The sequence below is a fragment of the Centruroides vittatus genome, unplaced genomic scaffold (genome assembly GCF_030686945.1).
Source record: "Centruroides vittatus isolate TY-2023 unplaced genomic scaffold, ASM3068694v2 contig_3175, whole genome shotgun sequence".
Lineage (NCBI taxonomy): Eukaryota > Metazoa > Arthropoda > Arachnida > Scorpiones > Buthidae > Centruroides > Centruroides vittatus.
The window spans coordinates 688,896-706,092 of NW_027122041.1; the positions used below are offsets into that span (position 1 = coordinate 688,896).

A 17,197-nucleotide genomic window follows, 5' to 3' on the forward strand; every position below is an offset into this window, starting at 1 on the left:
TTATATATCTATATATACTATAGTTATACATAGTTGTATATAAATGACTGTATTATAACACATATAAGTCATACATAAAAAATTATCTTGGCAGTTATATTAACAATAAATAATCAGATTATTTTAAAATAAATAAGTAAATTAGGCCGTTTCGTACTTTTGCGTGAATTAATCAATAAATCACGAATAAATTACACGAATAACATTTCCTTCGTGTTTCAATTTAGTCTTGATGTAATCAGATAAAGTAATTTATTATTTAAAAAAGTAATAAAATAGTTTTTTAAGTGATAACTGAGTAACGGTGTTAAAACGAAAAAAAAAATAATAAGTAGAGTAATATTTATCTTAATGAAAGCTATAATATAACGTCAATTCTTACCATCTGTATAATTTTCTATGTGGAAATAAGAGAAATTTTTGTCAAAATAATAATTTAACATGTTGTCTTAATACTACGTATTTGTACTTGTCTTTTTAAATAATTATATTGTTCTTTCTATCGAAATTTGTGTGTATTTGTAAAAAAAAAAGTTTATGCCACAAATCGTTTCTCTTTTCTTCTATTGTTTATATGGAGATTATTTCCTCATACCTTCTCGCGTGACACTCTAAGTTTATCACATTTTTCTTTCTTTCTCTATTTCTTTCTGCAGTTAAAACTTTATAAATTAATTTTTGTTGACTTCATGATTAAAATTTTATTCTAGATTCTTACTTGGGCCCCAAGAAAACATTCCCGTCTTCCTGTTCCTCTCGTTAAGCCTGCATAATTAAACCTGAATTTAACTTTATTTTATATAAATTAAGGACAAGTACTTTTTGTAAATACAATCGAATTTCCAATAACGATCACCTCTGATTAAATGGCGGCCATTATTTACGAACTTTGTTTTTGAAATGCGTACAAAATAAGTTTAAACAACGGTTACCTCCAAACGGCCATTTTTTTAATGTTTCGTTAGTGGCCGTCGTTCACAGGTTTGAATGTGTTTATAACAAATAAAAAGCATATGAATTAAATTTCTCTCATAAATGAATGTAAAAAAATCTTTTGCTTGCATGAGTCCAAAATTTTTTATTTAGGTTTTATTTAAGAAAATTTTCAACAGTTTATTGCTAAGAAAAGAAAACAAATCTTCCTCAAAATATTCAAATGTATAGGCTATTCTTATAATCACAATTTAATTATAATTAAATCTAAGTCTGATAAAATCTGAAGGAAAAAAATTAAGTTTTGAAAATTTGAAAGTGAAGACAATATAAAAAATATCATGAAGAATAAGGTCAAACTGATTTTTAAGCAAAATCAGTTTGACCTTATTCTTCATGGTATTTAGCCTATAATTTTTATTTAAATGAATATTTTAAAATACTGTATATTAATACTTTATTCATACATTGAAGTAAAGAGTGGTAAATGGGAAATAATAAGGTTGATAAATTGGTAGTAAACTTTATAAGTATTAACGTTTTCATTGCTCTCAGAGATGAAGAGAATCTCTGGCCACTGACCTTTCAACCCCAATATAATAAAACATAAAATTCCCAAGATAAATGGTTCTACTGACCGTTTGGTTATAAGACTTAAATTTTATAAAATAGTAAAGTAAACTGACAAAGTGGGAAATTAAATCGCAGAAACTTAAATTTCACATTTCAATAGTTAGCTAAGTAAAATTACTATTTAAATACTAGAAATTCTCCCGTCAAGCATGACGGACTACTTTCTATGAAAATGTAGAGATTGAAGAGTTGAGAAGAGTCGAAATTTCAAGAAATTCAAGAAAAGTAACTAATATTTCTACAAATTCAATAGCTTATACTGTCTGTCGAAACATTATTTAAGCACGAATATGCCATTTGCCAAAATATATTAAAATGCAGCTTAAGGGAAATTCCGTAGTCAATCATAAACTAAATGAAATCACTTACAGTTTAAGCAAAATATTTGAAGCATAATAAAATCTTAAATGGTACAACAGGATGCATAAATATATTTGTTTCTTCTGAAAATAATTATATATGTGAATATCTTATTGCTTAATATTGAAGGAATAATTGTATATTTACTTATTTGTAAGATTAATGCAAATAATCTGAACTAAATAACTTTTTATATATTAATAAAACACTTGTTGAAAAACATATTAAATCTATCTTTTAAATTATTCGTTCAGAAAACTTGTTTTATACTTAAATAAATTTAATGTCACTATTTTAACTGGTTTTAATCTTAATTTATACATGTAATTAAATTAATAAAATTGAGAAAATTAAAGATTCGTAAGATAATTTTAAAAAATTATATTTTTAAACCTTTAAAAATTTATAAATTCAATATTTAGGGCTATTTAATGCTTCGTGATTCATAAAATAGGATGTATTTAATATATTTGATTAAACGCAACAACTATGTTTATATACATAAATTATTATTTATTTTACTTAAAACTTAATTGTAAAATACAAAGTATATAAATTCACATAATGTACAGTACAAATTGTAAATTAATAATCAAATGTGGATTATTAATTAAAAAACATCCCAAAATTTGAGAGTGAGTTCTTTGACATACATTGAAATTTGACATCACACTGACTTAAAATCCTTCAAGTTATCAATTTCGACTAATTTATTAGGCCTATAAGCATAATATGATTTATGAAATTACCATCTCCGGTTGTAAACGGTACCATCTCCAGTTGTTTCTTTACGGCGCTTAATTATCTCCGGAGATACAGTTTTCAAATCGTAAGCCAAACCCATCCATGCCATGAGATCAATAAATTTTGTTGTCAAACTTAATGTATAGCCTAATTCGCTAGCTGAATAGTCCCAAGGAAATGTATGATGATAATTATGATAACCTTCTCCTACAGTGCCAATATGTATAAGCTTATTATCAGCAGGATTAATGAAACGGTTATAAGGACGATAACCCCACATATGGGCTCCACTATTGACTAACCACGTTCCATTAAGTACAAGACAATATCTCAACATTCCAGATACAAAAAATGCATTCCAATATGATTCACCCCATAACCAATTAGGTAATATTGTTGGTATGTAAAAGCAACAGAGAACGACCAAGAAAGGGTAGTACCTTTAATAAAATTAAATTTGTTAATATTTATACTGAATTTAATATATGTAAATTGAAAGAAAATTTGGAAGAATTATGCTTACTTTTTCTGAAACCGTACGATTGGATCGTTCTCCAAATCACTTAAATCAATAACGCTTCCTTTGCTTCTTACTTCGGGGTGTTTTCTGAGCATTAACCATCCAACGTGAGCGAAGAAAAATCCTCTATTAACATTGTGTGGATCCGCATCAGTTTCAGAAAATTTATGATGGACTCTATGATCTCGTGACCATTCAAACACAGATTTCTATAAAGAACCATAGGTACATAAGAAAGAGCAATATATTTAAAGTATTATCAAAATGTATTAAATTTTCAGTATGTCATACCTGAAATGCAATAGTATTCCAATATGCTAATAATAATCTCAATGGCCATTTTGCTTTATAAGCTTTATGAGCCCATAGCCTATGTACTCCAGCTGTGATACCCAAACCAGTTATCACATAGAGATAAGTACCTATAAAATTAAATTTTAATTTATTAATAATGCCTAAAATTATTAAATATCGAACTAAATATAAAGCACAACTCACCGTAAAGTATTGTAAGCCACTTGGCAGATGTAAAAGCTAAATATAGCCCATAAAGGGCAGACGAATGTACAATAACCACAAAAGCCACATTACTCCACACTATTTGTGCTTTGTATTCTTTCTTTTGAGGTTTCTCAATGATCTGTGTCTCCTGAATAACTTGAGTAGTAGCTCCTGAGTAGGATGAGTTTCTAATTCTAGACATTCTGTACAAAAAAAATTATAATAATTAAAATGAGTACAAATTCAATATCGAAAAATGAATATAAACTTGTAGAAATAATTTAAGTTGAAATTACTTTATATGTATTCAAACTGTATTGCACATGCTATATTAGAAGACCACTCTCTTCGAAAGGGTTCAATTAAGTGATACGACTAGTGTTTAATTCCTTTATATATATATAGCTTAGATGTATGTGCACGCTTACGTACACAGACACATACCATAAATATATATATATGTACTGTACAATGTAATCTAAAATCCAAAAATACAGATAAAAACTATGTCAAGGTATTTAATAATGACGTCGACGTTTTCTACTTTCTCCAACTGATTGAATTCTTATGCAGTTAATTATAGATCTATGCGAAGTTATTAATATCGCATTTTAGTTTATAATTAACCTTTAATTAAATTAATACCTATTAATTAAATTTTATTAAAAATTTTTAAGTTAGAAGCTCGAGTAGTTTAGGTTGCAAATATCCGGTTATGTGTGTCTACATTTTAATGCAGAAGTGTTATGACATTATAAATATATTTAATATGTCACTTTTTATGTTAGGCACTAAATTAAAGACTATAATAGTAAAGCTTTTAAATAGTGAGAATTATATTATACTAAGAAGTGTCTATCATAAATTTGAATTATGTTAAGGTGTGTTATTCTACGTATAAATACAGCTATTCAACTCCTAACACAATTGATCTTTCAGATTTGATTGTTGACTATCTAGTATTATAGTATTATGAATATTTTAAATATATAATCTATGTGATGTCATAATGCCATGGAGATAAGTTTATGTGATGCTCATATAAGTTTATGTAGTGCTCCTTATATATGTGTGTCTTTATTTGTAAATATTTAAGACATTTGTATATACTGTATATACATATAAATGTCTTAAATGTATACATATAATTCTGTCAAGTGGACTGAATCAACCCTGTAGGATCTAACGAGAAAATGCAAGAACAGAGATGGAGAAGTTTTCTATTGGTTGTCTTCTAGATTGTCTTGACGGTTCAAACTGGACTATGGAGAGAAGGAAGAAAATAAAAAAATTCTGTCTGAAGCACACTCCATCTCAAGTCTTGTTCCCTGCTTCATGTGTTCGAACCACTCTTTCCTAGAATAACTTCCTTTCTCTTTCCTCTCTCTCTTCTTTGGAAGAGCAATAATTTATACCTAAGACATAATTCTAAGTGACTTTCTTCGATATGAAAGTTCTACCATTTAACAATGTTTAAAATTATATGTTTTTAAAGTTTTGCTAAGTAAGCCTTCTAAACAAAGAGTGTTTTGCAATAATAAGCTAACTAATTAAAAACATTCTTTAAAACAGATTTTCTGTATGTCTTTTAATAAGTGAAAATAGCACAAAAGAGTATTTTGTAAAATATCTATTGTTTACAGTTTTACTTTCTGAAGAATTGTTGGTAGAAACGAGGTTTACTCTTAGGAAATGATTTATAAAACCTTGATATAGGTGAACGACCACAAAACTCTTTAAGTGGGTCACTTTCTTTAGTCCTTGAACTTACTGCATTCAAAGATGTTAACAAGTGGTAAAACCGGAAATAATTCTATAACGATTTTTTTTTATAATTTATATATAAACTTAATGTGTCTAGAATTATATATAAACTTAATGTGTCTAGAATTATGGGACAGGGTGTCCCCTAAGTGTGGAACCATAGAGTTAAGTTGATATTCGTTTATTCTTTTGCAGTTAAAGCATGGCGCTGAGTAAGGATGAATAAATTCAAATTATTTTGATAGGGAGAGCCGCAGTCAGCGTGAAGTTGTCAAAGAGTTTAACAGATTATTATGTATCATTAACGATGCAGACTGGTTACTTCACGCTGACTGTGGATCCTCACCATCAAAGTACTGTAATTTGAATTTATTCTTACTCAGCGCCATGCTTTACCTACAAAAGAATAAACAGATCAACTTAACTCCTACAGCTATAGACCGTAGATGGAGAACTCATATCTTACAGGTGATTTCAGGATACTCTCAGGTTTTTATAAATTATGCAAAGTTTTAAAAACTTATCATACATTTTTTATATGTAGTGTGAAAGCAAGGTTCTAGAGCTGTCCTGAAGTCTTAAAAGCTACTAACTATAAACGTCAGATAGAAGTATTAGTGTATCAAATAAATAGAAGCAGATTTCTCATTAAATTGAAGTATTTGGTTCTGTTATAACTACATTAGCCTATTTTCTTTTCACTTATATTGAGTTTATTCTTATTTTTCTGCTATAGACTAAACAGTTGAATAAAGTAAAACTTGTAAGCATTTTTGTTAGTTTTTTAATTAGTAAAATTAAATATCAGAACTGCGTTTCGAAGTTAGTAAATTTCGAAATCAATTTTGATCCACCTTTCGAAAAAGGTTCGCCATCACTGTTCTGGATTTGTAAGACAACCTGTATATTTATTTATTTAAATTTAGAAATAAATTTACAATTTCATAATAAAAATTATGAATTTAAAAAATGGGTGAACAACAAAAATAATTATTTATACATTTGTGTATATATTGTTTAATTTATATAACTATTGTTTATTAATTTAGGGTGCTTGAAACATGCTTTGGAAAGAGGCATGGCATCCTTTGACACATGTCAATAAATATTATTATTCGACTTGACAATCATTGTGTGCATATATTATTTTAGTGAGTATCGATTAAAAGAAAGAAAGAAAGAAAGAAAAACCTTAAAATCTAAAAAGTAGTGTCTAAATACTGTTAAGGACATTTAGAAATAGAAATCTTGGTAAATTTTTAAAAAAATTTAAATTGCTTAACAGAGCAAAGTCCCGGTGATTTATCTAGATCACTCTGTCTAAAACCATCATTTACTTTTTAATTATTAAGAAACATGCAAATAATCTAAAATTATTTTAAAATATTTTTTTAAATTTATATAGTCGCATTTATGACTATATAAATTTTTTATTACGATTATATAAGAGCCATATTTTTTATTAACCACCTCTATGTGCTATTATGCACTGCCAGGAATACAATCTCAATTTAAGACATTGAGCCTGCGGGATATCAAATGTTCGATTTACGACGGCTCTCATAATGACTTCAGTAATGAGATAGGTCATAACATCGGGAGTCTATTGTACTTATCGCTTAAAATATAGAAATTATCATTAATTTCTTAACTATATTTTAATATTATATTAATCATTTTACATATTTAATGTAAATAAATTGGTTTTTATAAAATATTTTATAACTACTACTATTACTACAGTTAACTACTAAATACATTTAAAATATATTTAGTAGTAGATTTGTTAATGTATTTCAAGTACACGTTAATGTATTTCAAGTACCTAATATACCATGAATTTCCCCTTAGCCAAATATTCAAATGCTTTCATTGAGAATTTTTGTACAGAAATTAGATTTTAAAATTAATTTCTAATAGAAATTTGTTTTATTAGTTTCTATAAAAATATACTTTAATTAATTTTATTTGTAAATTATGTTATTTTTTATTAAATTAAATTATTATTAATATTAAAAAAATAATAATTTTCTAATTGACAAATTATAAATTATTGTACTAAAAATAATCAGGGTTACAAATATTCAAACAATTGCATAGAATTCTTGGAAATACATAAATTTCATATTAAATTAATTAACTTCATTCATTATTAAATTATTTATTATTATGTTTTGAAATATTTACAGAATGATTACACATACATTAAATAATTAAAACAATTCTCTATAATTGTTATAAGAATTTAAATTTATGTACTGTCAAGCCGATTTAACGTTCTTTTAAATAGTGTCTTAAAGCGTTAATGAATATATATGAACGGATCTTCCCCATAAATATTAAATAGAAATAGTATCTATATGTTATTACATGTACTATTTTGTACTGAAAACATTGCTATCACATGAATTTCGAACTCAAGCTTATGTGAAGACTATATATAATTTATAACTCATTGTTTGAGGGATTTCAGTTAGCACTATATTTGATTTAGTGCGAATTTCAGAGACTGTATTCAAGTTTCTTTTTAATAATTATTAAAAGGTAATGGATAGACTAACGAACGATCAAAGTGTAAATACAAATGCTTTATTTTAAAATATAAATTATTTTTTCTTTGTGTAATTTTTACAATTACATATTTCTAATTACAAATAGCGGTTAATGTTACCTATGGTTCCAAAATGGCGGCTCGTGTCTGATTCCAGCAAATAGAAGAAGGTAAACAGTGGGTACGCACGTTCTAACCTAACCTATTCTGATAATTTTGTTGGTAATAATTATGGTAATTTATTAGAATAGGTTAGGTTAGGTTAGAACGTGCGTACCCACTGTTTACCTTCTTCTATTTGCTGGAATCAGACACGAGCCGCCATTTTGGAACCATAGGTAACATTAACCCAAATAGCATAAGCTTCATAAGTGTGGATACATCATGAAATTATTTTCATAAAAACAATATAAGTAAACCTTTATCTTTAAATGACCTACTTCTTCATTACGGTATTAGTCTCCATTTAAAAAATAATAATAAAATAAACCTGAAAAAAATTTGTGTGCAGTCGTCGTTCCTCACTTATTCGGTCATCCCTTTGTGGGTCTGGTCAAACCCACGATGAGTATGATTAATCTTAGTGCCTAAAGGGCGAAAAGAACTTAAAACGAAAAATAAATAAAATAAAATGAACTTAAACTAATATTATTATTTATAAATAAAATTTCAACGGGTGACATTAAAGAATTTATTAAAAAATTCCTAGTTTATTTTTTAAAAAAACTTTGAATTATTAGTTGATAATTCAAACTTAAAGTGAAAAGATTTCATTGAAGAAACATGTTTTTTTTTTATATAGCCTACTTTAAATAATCTATTAAAACTTATTTAGTAGAATTTAATTAATATGCCTTTGTGTCCTTAACTTAATTTAAACTTATCTCGTCTACTAGTACTTTATCAATTATTTATTTATTTATTTAAATTATAAATTTGTTAAAGTCTCGTTTGTATCATTTTTATTGTCAATAAACCACATTCTTCTTTCTCTCCTCAACTTATGGATTTGTAAACATCATGTTATATTTTCTACATTTCTCTTTTCATAGCAATCTGCTCGATTACACATTAGAATTCCCTTTCCTTGACGTCACCCAATTATTCTACATGCATTCCGGAAATCATTCAGAATTCTTGGATCTTATCAAGGAAAGACAACACTTATTGAAGAAGTTGAAGACAAATAATTTTTTGAAACAGTAAGTTTTTGATAAACACATCTTAAAGAAGAAGTTGAGCGGGGACCAGGAAAAGAAAGACGTGTAACTGTCACTAGAATAATCGAGAAGGGGCTCTCCCCGGTTACGCTACTTATGTATTTAAAAATTAAAAAAAAAATAAATACAGAAAAAGTGTATCTCTAATTTTTTTACTTTTTATGCCAAAAATGATTAAACAATACATTATAAATTATATACTTGTTTGACGAAAAAACTATCAAAATACCTCTATAATACAACATTGTTTTGTGAATATCTTTCGTGAATCTTGTAATTAACTTAAAAATTAATTTATGGTTTTCATAAATATAATAATATATTTAAGTTGCAAACAATTATTTAATTTTCAAATAAATTAAAACAAAAAGTACCTCCACTGACTAACCACAAGAATTTTATACAGAAAGCCAGTTAATAAATACGGTTTTAATAACCGGTTAGCCATGATTACGGTCAAGAATGGAGCAAGAGTGTAGTGGACATTGGTCTATAAAAAACTATAAACTTAAAGTTTAATTTTTTTGCTGTTATATATATATACACTGCACTACCTGCCCGTAGGTAGACTTGCCCCACTAATCAGTTTGCATTAATTTTTTGAACAGATTTATTTTCATGTATAGAAAAATCATTATTTTTTTATGTTCTACAAGCTAAAATACTAATATAAAAGTTCTTAGCTAGTAAATATCGTCATTTATAAGATTATTAGCATAAGTAAATACATAGATGATAGCATTATACATAATTATATACGATAAAATTTATGTTTGTCAACATCAACTTGGAAGAGTTTATTTTTAAGCAGCTAAATAGTATAATTAATATAAATTTACTTGAAATTAATTATAACTTTTTAAACAATATAAGAAAATTCTAAATAGAAATTGAAATTAAAAGTCATTCCTGTTTGATACCAAAAAATTATATAGATTTCTCTAATAAATAAATAAAAAATAGTAGAATATATGAAATTATTTTATACAATAAATTTTATATTATTGTTTTAAAATAAAGTAATTTGAATGAAAGTTTGGTTAATAATAAAAATATTTCTGAATCTGACCTCTTTATAATTGTAAAAATTCATGTAAACATAAAAAACAAAAATAGGTTTCATGGAAAAAAATGAGGAAATGAGCATCAATTAAGGATATAAATATTAAATATAAAATACTGAGAATACAATTAATATTTTATAATTTTTATAACTTTTTAATCCGGTTTTCTTTAAACTTCTTTAAAGTCTCATGGCGAGGGCACTGAAGTGAGCACTTCTACGCTAGTCAATTATGAGTCTGCCGGGCTCGAAAGTGGATAGCCGGATGATCAGGGTACACTACCTATGAAATTTTTTAAGGATTCGATCCGGACTCGAACCCCAGTCCTTCGGAGCGGTAGGATTACGTAATTTTATTCTGATGTTCGATTTCGAAAAATTGTGTTTGATGGTACCTAAACGGTATTTTCAAATACCAATAACAGATGCCATCTTACCAAGCAATTTGGTATAATGTATAATAGGTACAGTACATTACACATAACAGATCCTATAAATGCAAACTGGTTTATACAAATTTACCTGGTAATCTAACCAATCTGTCTGAACAATCTGATTAATAACGATTAATTTAAATAACTTTAAATGGCATTACGATTATTTTAAAATCATTTAAAATGTTAATTATTATATGTAAATCTAAAACTATATATCACATTAAGCATTAAGTGAAATTTTGTTCATAAAGTGTGTATATACACTTTAAAGAAAAAATAATAAATTCAAGTATAAAGTTTAAAGAAACACAAAAATTTTACTTACTATTCAATGAAATAGCCATGAAATAACAAAATTTTTTCTGACGTATTAATAAAAAAAATTGCATTACTAAAAATGATTGACCTCGTTAAAAGTTCATGACAAAAACGAAAAATATAATTTTTAATATCTAAAAATTGTATAAAATTTTAAATATGTCGAAACGAAAATAATTATTCAAAGAAGAATATATATAAAATTTCAATATTGTTTAATTTAGATATATCTATTTGGCCGAATAGCTCAGACCTTGCTACAGCGCTCTTTCATCTCAGCTCACATTTAAAGGAGTTTCAAAAACTTTTGTTACAAATTATTCATTTTATTGTATTTTTATGCATTAAGAAAAACTTTTACTTTACTCGTCAATTAAATTTTTAACACTGCTTTACTTTTTAATGTATCAGGGACCTCGAAAAAGTAAGCAAGTTGAGTTTTTCTTAACTTCTGTCAGGCTCAAGAATTAACATCATTAGCCTGTTTGTTGTAAAATATAAATACAGTAGAGCGTCGAAAAGTGGAACCAATTGGGGACGGGTCGTTCCAAGTAGTGATTTTTTCCAATTTCCGATTATGTACGAAAAATATATTAACCTGTCCGATGTTCAAATTTTTCTCCGTTGCGTATCGCTTCCTGTTGAATTTTTCTCCGTTGCGTGTCGCTTCGTGTTGAATTTTCGTCGATTTTAAGCCTAACGAAAATTTTTATAATAATAATCGAGGCTATCGTATCGTTAAAAATTATTTCTTTATTTTGTACAAACAAAATAAATATATTGAAGAATATAAAAAAAACATGAAAATTATACTTTAGAAGTAAATTTAGTATCAAAAACGTTCGATTCAGCACGACACAGTCCGACTGAAAATCGTTCCAGTTTCCGGCCATTTCAATTACCGACGTTCCACTTTTCGACGCTCTACTGTAAATATTATTGGGCTGCAATTTGAAAAGACTGTATACCTATAAATTCCCACTGTCTGTCTTTTCTTAATTTCGTGAACGGAGTTACATAGATACTATAAGGAAGTTATCATATATCTTAATTCAATAAATTTCTATTTTTAAAAAATTAAGTTCGTTCTTGGTAGCAGAAATTGGTGTAATAAAGAGATTTGCCAATCTGTTTAATGCATCAATTTAAGCAGGCTACTAAATGAAAACAGTTAACGCGAGTAAATATATTTTAATTGTAAATTTAAAGCAAATTTTTTGGAAAAAGTACTAAAATCATAGGCCCAATTCTTATAATGCGTTTTATGTATCATAAATTTATTTATGTCAATGTCCGGCTGTTATATATAACATAGGGAAAGTATGACGATCGGAAAAATGAACTCCCACAATCTTTACATTTTTGGACTCGGGCGCTTTGAACGTCGAGAAATTAAAACAAAATTAGGGTTTTTTTCCTGTATATTCGGATGTTTGTGCGTGTGTGGGACACGGTCCTTTTCACCCACTTTGAAGCTTAATAACTCCAGTGCTTTTTGTTGAAAATTTCTTAAATTTTTCAGGGAGGTTTGTGTATTAGAGGATTGATGCTATTAAACTTTGGTGGTTAAAGATACAATATAAAAATTTCTAAAAATAAAATGTCATAACAAATGGCACCACACATAATTTTAACTCTTGCCGGAAAAGTTACGCAAGTCGTTGCTAAATCTTATAAAAATTTTCTGAAAATTATAGCAGAAAATTTTGTAAGAATAATTGTCACCAAATAAAAGTAAAATATTGAAAAAGTCTTTTTAAATTTGTAGGAAATGTTATATTGCTGAATATATATATATATTTTTTTAATTTTGAAAGTTTTACTTTTTATTTAGTTTTTTATGGTATTCTGTTGTGGTATTATTAAATTGTGAATTGTTTAATATTTTAATTACATTTTATCTAAATCTTAACACTTTCTATGATTCTTTAAAATTTTGGAAATTTTTTTTTCAAAGTTTTATGATATAATGTCATTTCTTAATTTTATAAACCAATCTCAATTTCTCAATTCTCTTTCCTTCTTGCCCAATTCTTCTTCGCTTCACCTTCTTTTAAAAGTAACTTCTACCCCTTCACATATTATGACTATTTTCTTCACACAATTCTAGCTTCACACAAACCCCGAAGAGATCATTTATGTGGAAAATGCTCTATTTTCTTCTTTAAAATATACAAATGAGATAATAAAATCAATAAATATATGAATTTAATCTTTTAGCAAAACGGAAACAAGCCTTATGATGACGATTAAAAGAAGAGATATTGAGAAATTTATCAAACACTTATAAAGCTACTTCGTCAGAGAAAAATGGAAAGTAAACGAGCAATTATTTATTGTGACCGACTGATTAGTGTGTGTATGTTTTAAATTGAAATAACGTGACTTTTTGTTCAAACCGTTCGCATATAGTTAATCGGGGCTTCCTGCTCTTAATGTTTCTATTTCTAGTCTCGTCTTTCATTTCTCTAACTCTGTTCTCGAGATTAAGGAATGACAGACATCAGACCCACAACAGTGAAAATTTATAGGCCTACAATTTTTTCAAATTGCTGCCCAAAAAAAAGAAAATGAATACCGTAAAGGAAATTTGAAGATGATATAAATAATCAGAGAGTAACAAGACTTACTGAGCAGATAATGGACAAGGAAACCAAAAAGAAAATTGTTAATTGGTTGTAAATCTCTGGATGGAGAATGCCAGAAAGAAACAGACTTTTTAAGATATGAAATTCATACACTTTCTATATTTTACAACAGAATTTTTTTCCTAGAAAAATTTTCATAAATACTAACATATCTTTAAATGCTGTTCATTTATTACATCATCAAAAAAGGGCCATTTCTTACCTTTCATTTTCTTCCTGTCATCAACCATCATCATTGTAAAGACCTCTCCTCTTAATATTACACTATCATAATCAGAACTCTTCTTATTAGTTAATAAATAGATACAGTTCATTGAAAGTATGATTAAGTTCATATTGCTACTGGTATATTTTTACACAATTTTCAGTGCACATGTAAGATACCATGTTCTAGGGTTCTCAACCCATTCTCCTGTTATTTTATCATTACGATTGTTTGTCACTAATCGGCATTCTGGCAATATGCTCAGTAGATTTAGGCAAGAGATGCTTATCACACCATACACCAGATGTCATATTTCAGTGTCCAGGAAAAGAGAAAGTGGTCCAACCCAAAAAAACAGAGTGATTGCCATGATTAGAACGACCGTGATCTCCTAGCTTCTTCATAAAGGTTTACTTTCAATAGTTACCTAGTTATTTCAACTACTCTAATTTCTAAATCTTCCTGGATGTGTGTGTGGTACCGGGAAGATGGGAGAGCAATATTTTAGGGATAAGTTTTTAATGGAAAAGTCTGGTTGGGAAAAGATCGTACTGTGTGAAGTGCTGAAGTCTATAAAAATGTCAAAATCAAGTAATTTAAAATTTCCTGGTACAGTATATTGGTTGACAATGATAGCTTCTTCACAGGTCTGCGACTATTTCTTTTTCTGTAACATGAGCCTTTGACAGTTGTTCTCTGATGTCTTTCGCATAGAGAAATATAACTTCTGTACTTTTCTTAAGGCAGTCGCTTTCTGTGTTCTCCGAAGGCTACAGTAGCTCGTCTTTCCAATTCCAAACATGTTTACTTGTAAAAGAATGTTCCCAATTTTCCGCACTTTTCAAAATGCAGCAACAGAAACTGCAGAATGCAATATACTGTACTTTTCAGAAACATAGTGCAACCACTTTCATTTGTTTAATCACACGTTCTGGAATGATCGTTTCACTGCGTCTTTCCTTTAAAAATGATATTTCGGAAATTGAAATCCATTCCAAGACTGATGAGATCTGTTACCTATGCGTTACATGCTTTGTCAATATTAATTAGTAATAACTTGTCAATTGCCGTGTTTTTTTGGAATTTCTGCTTTTTAGTCTCTTGAACTGGAATATATGATGAATGAATGAGACCTTATTACAGTTTGTAATAGGTGTAATATAAAAATATAAATAATAAATAAATATAAAATAAATATACTAATTTTTATGTATGTATATTAAAAAAGTATGCATTAATATTTATATAGCATAAACATATTAATGTATATTATCTGTATAATGCAACACTAAACTTGAAACTGGAATAATATATTCAAAACTTTTCTAATTCTAATTTTTCCGAATTTACACGACTCTGTTTTAAGGATATACAAAAATATATTGAGGAAAAAATAAAATTTTTTCTATTTACTAGCTGACCCGGCCACACGTTGTTGTGGCTCAAAATGTATCTATTATAAATGTATAACACTTCCCCGTGGGGAGAATTTCAAAAAATCCTTTCTTAGTGTACATTCTCTTGACATACCCTATTAAAACGCAATCAAAAACGCATCTAAAATAGTATAATAAAAGCCGAGTTCTTCACAGTAAGCCTTAATCCCGTCACTTTTCCCGCTGGGGAATATCGAAAAATCCCTTTTTAGTGTATATTCTGTTGACGTAATCTATTAAAACGCAATTAAAAACGCAAAAAACCGCATGTAAAATAGTATAATAGAAGCCGAGTTCTTCACGGTAAGCCTTAATCCCGTCCATCTCCCCCCACTGGGGGGAATTTCGACATGTATATTATATAAAAACACGTGCGTATTCGAATGCAACGTTGTGTCAAAATTTCAAAGGAATCAGTAGGAACAAACGAACGTTATATTTTATTTATATAGATAGATAGAAAATGATCTGCTTCAGTCCATTCTCACAGAAAAGCATAATGCCTCACAGAAAAGCAAACTTAGGTCGTCGGAAGTTAGCACCATCTGTTGGACATAAAAGCCTTAATCCATATATAAATATATTTTTGAAAGGGGGGAAATGGTGTAGGGGTATGAAAAATAGATAGTAGCCGATTCTCAGACCTACTGAATATGCATATGAAATTTGGTAAAAATCGGTAAAGCCGTTCCGGAGGAGTAAGGTAACTAACATTGTGACACGAGAATTTTATATATAAGATAATATGAAAAGAATAAAGCAATTATTAGCCATTAGATGGCAGCACTTTATAAGAGAAAACGTTTATTATTATTTTTTAAACTAAATAATTTTAAAACTATTTTAACTTAATTTACGAAATTTTACTTTTAAAAAAAACCTGTTATTTATGATACAAGATTTTAAAAATTATTTAAAATTTTAATAAACTCTAGATAAATGAAAGCATTAATCATGTAATTAATATTGAGTAGTGCTTCCATCTGTCAGTATTTATGAACATTTCAATTGTCATATTTTTTCTTCTCAAAAATATTCAGTTTTTATTTTTTTTAAATTTAAATTTAAACGATTTTTCGTTTTAAAAATAGTATTAAAATTAGTCCATTATTAAGAAAAACGTTTTTACATTTGACATTCTGCCATGTTTATACTGCAGAACAAGAATTATATACGAGAAATTCGAGGATCGGGTGATACTGACAGTAGGGTACATCTGCCGCGAGATACTAATGAAGAGATTTAACTCCGAGTTGTACTGGCGTCGAACGCAAATTATGCGTTAGTGTTATTTGAATTGTATTTGCATTCACTTATAAAGTAGTTATAAATCCTACTGTAAAACTGAATTAGCTCTAAGAAACATCCATAAACCTTGACCTATCGATCCAGAAGTTTCGCCTCACTGATAACGAGAAACGCTTACGTTTATAATTTGAATTTTGTAGACTCGTTTTTTTGCTCTGCGAGCGTCTGCAATGCCGGATGAAGAGAAACAAGATGAAAATAAAGCTTTTTTGGCGATTTTTGCACTTTCAATTGCTTATATTTTGGCAACCGCATTACAGAAAATCTTGAAATTTTGCACTCTACCTAAAAAACAATTTTCTTTCAAACGAGATATTCGGAATTACTTCAGGTGTTTGGAAAGAGAAATCGACCCCCGAAAATTGGCAACTCTGATTCTTGCATGTAGTCAGTCAGTGATTTTTTTTACTTGGCGGGGAGTCACTGCCGTCACTCCTGATGTCATAATTTTATTAGTATATACGTCAAATGATAGGGATATGCCAAACAAAATGGTTGTGCGGCCCGCGCTTGTCATTCTCTCAGTTATCTGTCCAGCTGTGAAAAAAGTTTCGTG

The 17,197-nt window shown here is 28.1% G+C and overlaps 1 protein-coding gene across 1 annotated transcript; it reads right to left on the reverse strand.

Annotated features, from left to right (window-relative positions):
- Positions 1-2,671: 2,671 nt before the first annotated feature.
- Positions 2,672-9,674, reverse strand: LOC136973441 (stearoyl-CoA desaturase 5-like). Its single transcript, XM_067268163.1, has 6 exons — positions 9,615-9,674; positions 5,341-5,504; positions 3,689-3,894; positions 3,482-3,612; positions 3,194-3,399; positions 2,672-3,110 (listed from the first exon to the last, which is right to left on the reverse strand). Exons 1-6 carry the CDS (start codon positions 9,672-9,674, stop codon positions 2,672-2,674), a joined length of 1,206 nt encoding a protein of 401 aa, XP_067124264.1.
- Between the last annotated feature and the right edge of the window lie 7,523 nt (positions 9,675-17,197).

Coding starts and splice junctions, on each gene's coding strand:
- LOC136973441 (XM_067268163.1), bottom strand. CDS start 9,674: ATGGCTAACCGGTTATTAAAACCGTATTTATTAACTGGCTTTCTGTAT. Junction 3,895..5,340: donor TACCAACAATTCTTCAGAAA/GTAAAACTGTAA, acceptor TTTTTTGTACAG/AATGTCTAGAATTAGAAACT. Junction 3,613..3,688: donor GTGGCTTACAATACTTTACG/GTGAGTTGTGCT, acceptor TTAATTTTATAG/GTACTTATCTCTATGTGATA.